Below are 12,916 nucleotides of genomic sequence, written 5' to 3' on the forward strand. Positions count from 1 at the left end.
AAGACCTGGGCACACACATACCTTCATAGCCAATCAGATGACCATTTCCCTGACATTGGGGGAGTGACAAAGTTTCCTCCTCTATGAAATAGAGGCTGGATTCCATTACATCATGTCCTTCCCAGCCCTCTATCTCTTGATGCCCTTTGCTGCTTAGTTTTTTTCCTCTTTAACTTTATGGAGACTCTTAGTTCTGAAGGCCAAAGTCTCCATCATGGCAATTCATTCAGCTTTTCAGAGGCTACCAATGCAATAGCACTGAGCAAACGTATTTGTCTTAAAATTCCCACGTGTACTTTTGTAATCAGGTCTGCCAGAATAAATCCTAGTATACTCCTAAGGACTACAGAGATATATCTATACTCATATTCCTTGCCCACCTTTGCCATGCCTTTTGGTTTGGATTCCATAGGGATTCATAGGAGAAATCCCTACACCCTTTTCACTTCGGGAAGACAATTAGATTGTTTCAGCCTCCTGACATAAGAATAAGGGTGGACACACATTTGTAAATCAATTGCAGCATGCTGTAACTGTGGGACAAATAAAATCTTGGTGCCCTCCTGATTTAGGTCCCAAGAAATTCAGTCGTCAACATGTCCCAGACATCTCTCTCAGCGGAAGAAGCTGAAAGTAGCCCAAAGCCTTGTTTATTACTTCTTCCATCTTCAGAAATGATGAGACTAAAAGGCCTGTCTCTTTAAATGGACACAAGCTGACCCTTAAATAGGAGTACATACTGAAGGGAGCTCCTGGGCCAGATAGAATTCATCTGACTATATAATCCCATTTCTTAGGTTCAAAATGTTTATATGTTGATTACAAAGTAGGGAAAAGATCACTAAAAAGCATCACGGAAACTAGAGTGAAAGACACAGACATTTTATTCTCAGACATGTTATGGTTACAATGAGGACTTCCAATTGCTAAAAATTCAAATAAAAATATCTTTTGTACAAATTAAAAAAAATACTATTTATATACACAGTGGAATTAGCTCACATTATTTTATGAACAAACAGTGCAAACAAAAAAAAGTGTTACCGTTGAAATGACTGATACTATGCAGCTGCTGCAAGGCAGTACTGCACATTAACACTGCACGGGCTCTCAGGAGGGGCCCCAGGAGCCCTTTCCCTATGACTGTCCCATCGATGGACACGCATCATTGCTCACAGGGGTGTCAGAACAGCATCACAGATAGCAATATCCAGAAAACACAATTCCATTTAGCGATCAGCTCTAACTCAGAGACTGTTAAAACTAAGCTAGTGATCTGATTAGGTCATCAGCCAGGGTGTGGGGGTTTTTGTCCTCCCCCCACATTCAGTGACAGAAAAGCTTGAATGTAGGGACACAGAATGCCACGTTGGGGATAAAAGCCAAAAGAAAAATCCTCTTACACAGTAGGGCTTGGGTTAAGGGGCCAGTCCACCTAGCCTGCAGTGCCCGGAGGGCACATACGTTCCTCATCCCCAAGGTTGGGTCCAAGTTGTAAAATGCTGGTTTCTTCCACAGAACAAATGCCTGACAAGGACCCGAAGCAATGAGATTCATTTTCCCTCTTTTGTAGGTGGAGAAGATATTATTGCCTTTTAGGCTTTCAAAAAGGGGATGATACAAAAACACAAAGTCAGGAAAAGGAATGCAGGGCCCAGAGAACCCTGGGCCACTCGACGTCTGCTGTCTTCCATGAAGAATGATCCAGATGGCCGCTCCAGTCTTGGTCAGCCCAGTCTCCACCATCATCTGTTTCTAGGTCACAGTGACTACAGAAAAACCTCTCCTGGTGGTGTATAATCTCATAATCTGACAATCTGTGCACTGGGATAAGAAATTCCAGTATAGCTGAATTGGAGTGGCCTCAAGGCAAGGCTGTATGTATGGATCTGCTGTCCAGACGAGAAGACAGACTTAAAGAAGAACCTATCACTTGAGTTGTGAGAGGTAGGTGGGAAGGAAGAATGGAAGGGCATAAACTCCTAAAGTGTAATTCTCTTGGTTCGTGCAGTCTTTGTAGTGCAATAGGTTTCCAAAGCTCTTGGTAATTCTTAATGAGATTTTTTAAAAAAGAAAACTATTTTTAAAAAATGAAGACTAGTATGTTACTATGGCATCTGGACTTTTTCACAGGCTAAAGTGGTGGTGGCCACAGATCAGAGCCATACAACTTAAAGGGATCTAGTCTTTTGGTCCTGGAAATTTCCTGGATGATGGGGGATTTCTCCTCCCATTGGTAAGTCAATTGCATCCAGGGAAACTGAGTAATTTAGAAATAAGTTACAGTAATTTTGGTCAAAGAGACAAAGACCCTGGGGCAGAGTGGATCCAAGTCAGGGAAAGAAGATTCCCAAGAGACCTTGTTCTTTGGGGGAAATTTACTTTCAAATGTGCCGATTGGAAGAAATGCACTCTACAAGCCCAGGGTGATCCCACAACCCACTCCTAGACTTCAAAGCAGTGATGGTAGAGGACTGGGCCTGAAGCAAGGCTTCAGAGGATGCTGTTCAGAGTATCTGGGGTCAGAGAGGATGTAAACATGAGGTGAGTCCCAACAAGATGGGAATGAGATGACTGACAAACAGCAGCAGAAGGGAATGCCTGATTTCATCGGTCAGAGAGGGAGCTACTCTAACAGAACTTAAAATAAGGAGCAGATTATTTCTGAAAGAAGTACCAGCCACCAAAGGAGGTAATGTGGCTGGTGTAGAATGCTTTTAACCCAAAGCAGAAGGAAGCTAAAATCTATGAGCTATTGGAGAGGGAGAAAAGTTTGGGTAACTTCTATCTCTGTGCTGCCTGATGAAGAAACTCAGGGGGCAACATGAGGGCCACAGAGCCCATATGAGCATGGCTGAGGGACAATACTAGCTGCTGGGGCACGTTCCAAACCACTGCGCCCAGCCCAGATTGTGGAGGGCAGTGTCAACAAGGTAGGGCCTCACCTCTCATTTCTCTTACCTTAGTTTCTACCATCATGCAAAGATCTGACAATTTCAACCTGAAGTGAGACGATCTGCCCCAAGGGTGCCCTGCTCTTAGGGAACTTTGGGTGATGCTAAATTCCTTTGGGCTGCTTCACCAAGAAATCTGATGGAGCTAAAGATGCTTTTGCTTAGTTATCTTTGGAGAAGAAAAAGGATCAGAGAGCACACCATCTACTAGCTTCAAACACAGGCAGGGCAAGACTATATCATAAGAGGCCAAAGGCAACCAGAAACCTGGAGGATGGAGGGGAACTGTGAGATGGATGCGCAGGGAGAAGCTCAGCCCCTAAGCTGAACCTCTCCTGTGGTTCTCACTTTGAGATTAGCTCTTCCAACACCAGTACTACGTTCTAATGCACTGTGCTTCTGGAATGTGCTAGCAACAAACACAAACCCAGAGGTCACCATCAGAAGACTTGCTGACCCCAATAAAGCAAGAAAGGAGTCTTTAAAATATAAGAGATGACAAAGTTAAGAGTTACATATTGAGAAGGAATTTCTGTCAGGTTCCCACTTCCTCAAATTAGTAATTCATATAATTTTATAACTGGCAGCACAACAGTATCTGCCAAAGCCGAAATCCCCTTTCCTGGACCAAGGCATCAGCTGCAGACAGAAAGCAGCAATGAGGAGGACACAGGATAAAATGCTCTGAGCTTTATCCCCCAGTGGGTAGTAGGGCATGGCTCAACTTCTGGTCCCCGGGAATAGCTGAAGGATGTGCCAGGAGCATGTGCAAACATCTGATGGCAAGGAGGAGAGAAAGAGGGACAAGAGAAGATACCTGCCAGGGGAAGTCAGAGAGATCCAAATCTCTGCTAGGCAGCATCTCTGTGGTTACCTTGAACCCTTCACAGTTCTGACCAGCCAAATGTTTGACAATTCCAGCTTTGCGTGCAAGTGGCTAAAACCAACTGGTGAATCCTCCATGACCTGGGAGAACTGAGGTCCAGGGCAGAAAGTAAACGAGAAACCCTATGGCTCTCTCTGGAAGAGGAAGGGCTGCCTTGTATTTGGAGACTAAGCTAGTGGGGGTCAGATGGTCTGGTAGTGCTGCCTTAGTCTTCCATGGAGAAATTCATAGGTTAGGTTGTGCCGGGTAATAATCCCAACAATCTAGTAAGGAAACAAACAAAAAAAGACCAAGTCATTGGGGAAGAACCCACAGATTGGATGGATAAAAATGACAATAGTCTACTCTGCCTGCCACAATAACCTGGGGAAGAGAAAGCTTCTGCTGTTGTGCCCCTACTACAGTATTAATACTATAGAAGCACACATTCGTTTTAAATTTTATAGTTTCTACTATACATTATCTAAATTTGATCCCCAACTCTAACCCTCTGAGATATTTCGATGCTTTTTTAACCTTTACTTTCTACCTTAGGATCAGTTCTAAGACAGAATAGTAAGGACTTGGGGATTAAGTAACTTGCCCAGGGTCACACAGTTAGGAAGTGTCTCAGGTCACATTTGAACCCAGAACCTCTTGACTCCAGGCCTGGTGCTCTATCCACTGTGCTACGTAGCTGTCCCAGGTGCTTTTAATAATAATGATAATGGCAATCTAAAGAAATATTCCAGGAAATGTCCAGTTTCTAGAAAAGGAAATCAAAGATAAACCTATAAATCTTTCATTCACTCTACTGAGTGTTTAATAAATATTGACTGATTGATTAAGTGGATTTCCAAGGGCTCAGCTGGTAGCCAGGCCTGACCAACTTCTCTGCCTATATCAGCTGTCCTCTAGCTGGTTTTCACCCCTGCAGCTGTATTCTGGTCATCTGGATTCCCCTCGTCCTATTTCTGTACCTAGAGAAGACCAGCTGCCCCGGGGTTGAGAAAGCGTGACCAAAGGCCAGCCAACAACATCTCCAGTGTTCAAGAGGGAGACGTCCCCCCTCAAACGGAGTGTCCGCCAGGAGGCAGGCTTGGGGCAGGGATTACAGTTGAGGAGAACCTGGGGCCCACAAAGAGTAGGTGACAGGCGGTCTGAGAGAAGAAAAAAGAAAGGCCCCAACCTATCTATCCAAAGGGAGTGGAGAACAAGACGTCAACCCAGGGACACTGCTTTGTGTGCCGCTGGGGACACCTGCTGGTCACACGTGGTAAAGCCGGCTGATGCAGGCCAGCCCTTACACCAGCCAGGCCTATCCTCCAGATCTGGTTATGGCTCTGATCAATCAAAGACCTGCACTCAAGACCCCACCCCACCCCCCACCCAGCCTCTGTACCCTCTTGGCTCCAGTTCAATAAGCTCCAGGGGCTTCCCATCTCTCCTCAGGTAAAACACAGAAATCTGTTGGTCATTGATGGCCCATTACCACTTGGCCCCCTTCTGCAGTCCAGGCAAACCTAAGTGCTTGCTTTTCATCACCCAGACCATGCCTTTTCCCATCTCCAGGCCTTTGAACAGGCTGTGCCGCCTGGCTCCAAACCTGGAATGCCCTTCTTCCTCACTGCTGCTTCTCAGAACCCCCGGCTCCAGCGCCACCTCCTATCGGGGATGCTCACCTCTCTACCAAACACTTAGTTTTGTGCTTAGTTTTGTAAATCTTGAAATCTCTCAGACTTGTGAATGTTAAAAATTTTCCCATTGGGGAATTCTTAATTGGAACAAATTCCCTACTGAGAAACATTCCCCATTTTGATGTGAGAACTCGCCAGGATCAGAAGTGGGAGGACCTCTACTCCACCCGTACTTAAGACTGCTTTAGGAGAGAAAACTCCTTGCTAAACAATGAAAGTACTTGGACCCATGCTTATAATAAGGCAAGGAGTTCTTTGAGCCAGGCCTGTTTTTAGAATTGATACAATGGGATGCTAGGTACCTAAAAGGGTTGGGCAAGTTTTCTCTTGATGAGATTAGTTGACTCAGCTGTGTTTTCTCTGGTTCAGACTTACTGAGGAGATTAGTCGACAGAGCAGCATTTTGTTCTGATTCAGACTTACTGAGGAGATTGGTCGACTTAGCAGGAATTTAGATGGGCAGTCCTTTGGAAAGCGTCTACAGTGATTGGTAGATGTAGGGACTTAGGGGAGGTGACATGGGAGAAAAACCCCTATATAAGAAAAAGCAGAATCTCTTGAGAAAAAAAAATCCTTTTGGAGGATCTCTGATGAGGATCGCTTGGGAAGAATCTCTTGAGAGAGGTATTTTGGAACAGTCTCTGGCTGGAAGGCTCTCTGGTGAAGTCAGCTGAGATGGAGCTGGCCTGATGTCACTAGAATCCTTGCTTAGACAGACCTTGTGGTGAGTGTTAAAAAACTGACTGATTTCTCTCTTAAGACTCAGGTCTAGGCCATATTGGCTTGAGGCCCTTCATACTTATTCCTTTCTTACTCTCTCTCTCTTTCTTTGATTACTCATTGTATTGTTAATTGGGAATATTTCCCTGGCAACTACCTTATATTTGATTTAAAAACCAAGACACTGTAGTGAAGCATATTTCTGTGGTCAAATTTACTCACCCTCTCTTATATCTATCACAATTTATATCTTCCACCATTTTAACTCACTACAGTTTAAGACCTCAACCATTTTAAATCTCACAGTTTGTACAGATGCATTTACAGACACGGTCTCTAGTGACTAGCAAAATGCCCAGCCTGGAGTAAAGGCTTCAAGAACTGACTTGGCCTCTCAATACACCTTGCACTTTCCCACCTCCAAGTCTGTACCTCTGCCTATGCCTCCTTTGCTCTGTAGATTCCCACCCCAAGGCTGTGCTGAGTCAGCGTCGCTGCTGTTACCCCAGGAGGGTACAGAGTGCAGAATCGGCTCAGGGTCAGGGGAATCGGTCCAGCTTGCCCCCAGGCTCAGAGTGTTCTCATTCTATCACACACTGTGAGGCTCAGGTAGCATGTCAGGGCATGGAGGATGCCGCCCTGCTGGTACCTCAAGTTACCCCGAGGGTGCGAGGGGCATCCTGTGTGCCTCAGTCTGTGCCCTCTGGGCCGGGCTCAGGTCTCCCGCACAGACATTAGTGGCCTCAGATGCCAAGGAGGGACAGCCAAGTTTTGAGCTGAGCCACAGAAGCATTTCCCTGACGTTCTCTCTCCGGCTCTCCTGAGCTCCGTCCCTGCAGTGTCTCCCCACAAAGATGGGGCCCACAACTTGGACACAGGAGAATCCTGATCCATACTGGCCTGATGACCAGGATTCTGTTCAGAACGTGAAGACGTTGGCAGCCCGGGGAGGAGACCCCGGAATATGGACTGACTTACCTCCCCCACTGCATTCACCACCGGCAGATGTCGGAGGCCCATCGTTCTAAATAGATTGAAGACTTGTGAGACGTGAGTATTGGGTGAGACTGTAAATGGTGATGGGTTCATGTAAGGAGTGACATCCTGGGGAACAAAAGTGTACACGGATTACCTCGGGCACATTCGCTACTGGCCTCACATGCAAGGGGAAGCCCTGCAGGGGAGGAGACAAAGGGGGTTAGCCTGGGAGAGTTCTGGGACCGTGGATTAGGACCTCAAAGATTAGCTATAATGGAGCTGCTGACTGGCACCAAGGGAGGGAGGAACGAATCCAGATGAAATCACAGATCTGGATTCCTGCCCCCTTTTCCCCCAAACCAGGCCCTGGAATCCAGTGGCACTGCCCACAGCAGACTCATTCTAGGCGAGTGCCCCCCTGCAATGACAATCCCATCTCTCTTTCTCCCAGTTCTTTTCCAGAGTCCTGAAAAAAAGCCATTTCTTACCACAATCATCCGAGGGTTCAGTAGGGTCAAATCCAGGTCGTGGATGTCGGGGTAGCGGGGATAATCCTCAGCCATCTCAGCATAGGAGAGCCTAGGCTGGCTGGCGCTCTGCAGTTCAAACAAACCAGGACAGAAAACAAACACATCCAAAGAGGCCAGTCCCCTTTATTAGGTGGGGTTTACCACAGAATCATCCCACTACCCTGAAATACCGAAGAGTTCCCTCCAGCACGCTATTTATCAATGAGTCTTCGTAAAACGCTGCTTCTGCCCCATGATTTGCTCATGAGAGGACCTAAATGACTTCCAATGCGGGTCAGAACAATTCTCAACTCATCCTGACATGAAAGGCCCCAAACAATATGGAGCATCTTACTCTCCTAACCTCATCTCTTACTACACTAGGTGGCAATCTGGTACCATGGGAAGAATGCTGGCTTTGGAGTGTTAGGCCATAAGTTCAAATCCCAGCTCCGTCCCTCCTAATTCTCAGACTATACCAAGTCCTTTTCCTCTATGTGTCTTAGTTTCCTCACCTATAAAACAGTGGGGTTAAGCTCTAACTCTGATTCTGCTTCCCAACACATCCCTTCCACTCCGACTAGCTCGGTTTCCTCAATATCTCCCACATGATGCCTTTTGGGCCTAACTTCATACAGCAATTACTTAAGGGTTTCTGTCAATATTTATAGTTGGGCAGTATGAAAGAGGCCATTTTTGGGGAAGATAACAGGCAAAATGTAAAAAGTAGTTAAAAATTTTTTTTATGAATCACTTATAAGCAAGGGAGTTATGCTGATTGGACCAAAGAACCTGTGAACAACCTGTCATGCCTACTGGTGAAGACATCCAGAATTCATGTGGCTACTTTGGAAAAGGCAAATGTAAGACAATTCTTTCCTATTAGAAATCCAAGTACACACACTAAAAAAGAAAAAGCCCAATAGTACAAGATCAGAGAGCATCAAGAAGACCCAAAGTTGACATTTGGTGGAAGATCTTCTAGCCTCAAAGACCATTGCCACCATTTGTTTTCCAACAGAGGGGACAACTCAACAAAGGAAGAAACAATGAATAAAAACCAGTCACTGATAACTCATCTTTTCTCTTACTAGGGAGCATGCTTACATCTCCTCTCATGCCTATTTAGCCATCAGAAGAATCCCAGAATCAATTAGGAAGTAAGACTTACCGACTGACTTTCAGAATAACAAACTCCTCGGACCAGCAACGTGACAAGCTGTGATCGAAGAATCAGGCCATGAAAGGTCAAAGGGCGGAAGCGTTCTTCCATGGTCCAGTCTTCACTGGGGGACTGGTCAGGGTAAAGGTTGGGGTAGGGTGTGTATCTGTTATACAAAAATCAAACAGAGTCAACTTGCTATGTTAGCCCTAAGCCTACAGAGAATCCAAAAGCCATTTCATAGCATTTGCAAAAAGAAACATCTCTACGCCTCTGTAGACAATTAGTTTCTTCATCTACAGAAGGAACAGAGATGAAACCACCATAAGAGTAAAACAGATAAGCAGTAATCCACTAATGAGGAAGGGCAGCCTAGCTTCTCACCCCCAAGAGCCTGTTGGGAATCTCACCTTCTCTCTAGCATCTGCTGCAGGAGGTCCTCCTTCTCTGCTGGCTCCTCTGTAGCTATGTGCTCATCACACATGTTACGAAGCTCACTTGATGGGTAGGATTTCATGGACTGGCTCCTTTTGCGCTGCTCACCAGCCCGGGTGAGAATGCTAGATTTCTAGAAGGGGGAGAAGAGAGTCACAAACAGGACAGAGGGCTCTTAGAAATCCAAATGAGAAGAAGGTATTGGGAAAGGGAAGAATTCCAGACTGTCTCACTTGGCCAAAATGCAAGAAGGAAGCCAACTTCTACAGCACTAAGTTTTGAATGAGAATGTAGGTTTAAAGAGATCGTCCTTTAATATTATCAGTAAAAAAAGGAAAACTCTCCTGGTGGTATATAATTAAAGTTTTAGAGAATCAATCTTTTAGGTGTAGTGAGTTGCTCATAGTAGTTAATAGTTTAGGAGGAATAATAAAGGTTGTCTTTACTTTCCAATGCATATACTTTCTGAGAGCCAAGTTATTCTAATACAATTTTGGGTTGAAAAGTAATGACTTTGTATTCGTTTTTAAACTGCTACAAAAAGGCTGGCATAGAATGTTTTCTGATCTTCAAAGGAGAGAGATTTCATGCCAATGAAATCACTGACTGTGAAATATATTGACAAAGCGGTCTGAGGGATAAGTAACCACATGTTCCTCTACCCCTTCCCAACATTCATCTATTTTCCTTACCTTGAATTTTATGTTGTTACTGATCAACTGGTTTCCTTTCATGAACTCCTTCTCATTGCCCCGATTCTCCGTCACCACAGGGAATGCGTGGTGGACTGTGGTTCTCAGGATGCTGACCAGAGATTGGATGCGAGTATGTGGGTAGACATAGGTCAGGTTGGGCTCCATGATGTCACTAGCTCTCAGCCTGAAAGGGGGTAAACATTCAACCTTATTAGAAAGGTCGGATTTCCAGAATGAGAGTCATGACAGGGAACTGAACTACTTCCCAGCCATGGTTCAATCTTAACACTGAATAGTGACATCTTGTAGATGACCAAAGCTTTGACTCTTCTTATGTTAAAAAGAATTCCCTGATTTGCCATCTTTCCCAGCTCTATTTATGAACATATGCCAAAATTTCCTAAAAATAAGTTTTTAGGTTTGATTAACTGGGCATTATGCAGTTCAATCTTCTTGTTAGTGATGCAGTATTTTAGTAGGTACATGTGAAAATTCTGTAAGGTGGATTGGTTTTATCTGTACGTAGCACATCATGTCATGACAATTAAAAACAAGTTGCTCTCTCCTAGACAATCCCTAAATGAGATTTCATAAATTATTCTCCCTGAACTTCCTATAACTATTTTGAAGAGGTTTTTGATACTGAAAACCGATCTCCAAACCCTGCCAAGTTGGCGATTACTATCTGTAGCTCACACTCATGCTCACTAACAAAGTTAAGGCTGGGCTCCATTGGGTTTTCTTATCAATGCCATCCTGAGACTATTACAGTCCTAGGAGTAGGATCTCTTAGTTGAAGAAGATGAAGACTTGTAGCTTTTGTTTCTTACTGTATTATTTCCCTTGAAAGATTCGAACAATTCACAGCTCCACCAGCAGCCTAACAATGTTTCGTTTTTCCACAGGTCCAGCAACACTAAATTTTATCATTTTTTAAGCTCTTTGCCAACCTAACAGGCAAAAGATGATCATTCAAAATTGCTTTTTAATTTCTCTGATTATAAGAGTTTGAACAGTGTTTCAGGTTGCTGAATTTCCTTTTTAAAGAGCTATCTATTCATATTACTGGACCACTTATCTATTGGGGAATGGATGCTATTTTTACAAATTTTTGTCAATTGCTCATTGGTTTTAAATGTCAGATTTTCATCAGACATACAATATTTCCCCAATCTTTTTCTTTTCCTTTTATTTTGGAAGCATTGCTTTATGATAGGCATAAATTTCGGTAAGTTTCCTATGACTTCTAGTGATTGGATGTTATTTCCTTCTCCGCAATTAGTATAGTTGTAGAGTCATTCCATTCTGCATTTTTTTTTTAATGTGCAGACGAGCCACAAGTTTTGTTTAAGGATACATTGAGTCTGAACAATCATGTCTGTGAAATTTTTTAGTGTTGCTACACAAGTCTAAGAATACAAAGGGCTTCAAAGTTCTGGTGCTGTCTTTGTAATTAAGACTTATTTTAACAACTCATTTCCTATTTTCTTATTCCATTTTTAGTGTATTCTAAATCCCAGTCCTTCTCATATCCTCAGAGGTTACTCTGACCCCGACCCTATGAAAATTCCTATGATCTGAGATATTCTCTACTCTTGAAACTTTGGCAAAAGATAGAATCATTGCCTCACTTGTCCATTTCCACTTCTGTCTCCCACTCGAGAAGAGGCACCCCTCGCAGCCCCACATGGATATCGTAAATGCCTTTGTTGAAAAAGTCCCCAGTCCACTTGGCTACCTGCAACACAAAACAAAGATTTGTGAGAATTCAGGCAGAACGTAAATTAGCGCCTTAACTGGTGAGGAGACAGAAGGTATTTACCATCAAGGTGATCATGATGGGAAGTCCATAAGTGATCTCATTGGTGGATTCTATCAAGATGACTGTAAGACTGATGGTCATACGGACTACACCACCCAAGAAAGCTGCAGCACCAATCAAGGCAAAGGTCCCTGAATAGATGTGGCCCAATCCAATATAGCTAGTAAGAAATAAGGTTAGACATGAATTAGGATTACATGGTCACTGGAGGAGAGAGCAGGGGAAGAAATGCATTCTGTAACACATTCATGCATATACAGAAGCACAGGCACAGACACACAGACAAACACAGACACATAGACACGCACACACCCTACCTTTTCAGAATGTTGGCAACTAAGCGTCCAAAAGCAGCTCCACAAAGCAGAGAGGGCACAAAGAGGCCACTTGGAACAGACATGCCATAAGTCCAACATGAGAGTAAGAAATAGAGGACAAAGAATAAGGCCAGTGTGATGGGGCTGAAAGTACCTATAAGACAAAAAAACAGCTCAAGTCACATAGGCAAGTGCTAATACAACTACCTCAAATCATCTCATTTCGCTATCTCAAGGCCACAAACTCAGAACTTTATTCTGATGCATTCACAAGTCCTGCCATTACTTAAAATTCCTAGGGAAGTCTTAGTATCATCTCCCCATGGAGTGAGGAACCCCAGGGTGGGTGGTTCTGGTGGAAAAGGCTTTTCAGTCGGAGGAAAGGGGAAGATTGGGCAATGATGAGCTGGCACTGGACACTGGCGCTGGCAAGGCCAGCAACACTCACCATCTTGGTGAAAGAGCTGCAGGATGGCAGATTCTTGGGGATTGAAGAACAGTGTTGCCATGTCATTATAGGTCTCATTGGGGCAAAAAAAAGTTTTGATGCTTGAATTCACATCTTCTGAAGTCACCTGGTGATTGGGAACCAAATAGCTGTTAAATGATCAATGACCAAGGCACACCTTTAGACTTCCCTCTGGATGTGACCCACAGAGAAGGCAGGCCTAGGAGCTCTCACTGCAAATAAAGAGGCAGTGAAATAGGAGGCCAGGTACTAAAGCAAGCAATTCCAATGTCAAAGCCATCTTCCTTACAAGG

The 12,916-nt window shown here is 44.2% G+C and overlaps 1 protein-coding gene across 1 annotated transcript in view; it reads right to left on the reverse strand.

Annotated features, from left to right (window-relative positions):
* Nucleotides 1–866: 866 nt before the first annotated feature.
* The window catches only part of CLCN6 (chloride voltage-gated channel 6), a 34,460-nt gene continuing 22,410 nt past the window's right edge, over nucleotides 867–12,916 (reverse strand). Inside the window, exons 14-23 of the mRNA XM_001364002.4 lie at nucleotides 12,603–12,729; nucleotides 12,155–12,308; nucleotides 11,838–11,997; nucleotides 11,647–11,753; nucleotides 10,013–10,199; nucleotides 9,296–9,453; nucleotides 8,895–9,051; nucleotides 7,703–7,810; nucleotides 7,215–7,340; nucleotides 867–4,103 (exon numbers count right to left, since the gene is read on the reverse strand). Of these exons, the coding sequence (XP_001364039.1) occupies nucleotides 4,023–4,103; nucleotides 7,215–7,340; nucleotides 7,703–7,810; nucleotides 8,895–9,051; nucleotides 9,296–9,453; nucleotides 10,013–10,199; nucleotides 11,647–11,753; nucleotides 11,838–11,997; nucleotides 12,155–12,308; nucleotides 12,603–12,729 (1,365 nt within the window). The 3' untranslated portion in view covers nucleotides 867–4,022. The remainder of the gene's footprint in view (nucleotides 4,104–7,214; nucleotides 7,341–7,702; nucleotides 7,811–8,894; nucleotides 9,052–9,295; nucleotides 9,454–10,012; nucleotides 10,200–11,646; nucleotides 11,754–11,837; nucleotides 11,998–12,154; nucleotides 12,309–12,602; nucleotides 12,730–12,916) is intronic.

This window comes from Monodelphis domestica, chromosome 4, assembly GCF_027887165.1.
Source record: "Monodelphis domestica isolate mMonDom1 chromosome 4, mMonDom1.pri, whole genome shotgun sequence".
Lineage (NCBI taxonomy): Eukaryota > Metazoa > Chordata > Mammalia > Didelphimorphia > Didelphidae > Monodelphis > Monodelphis domestica.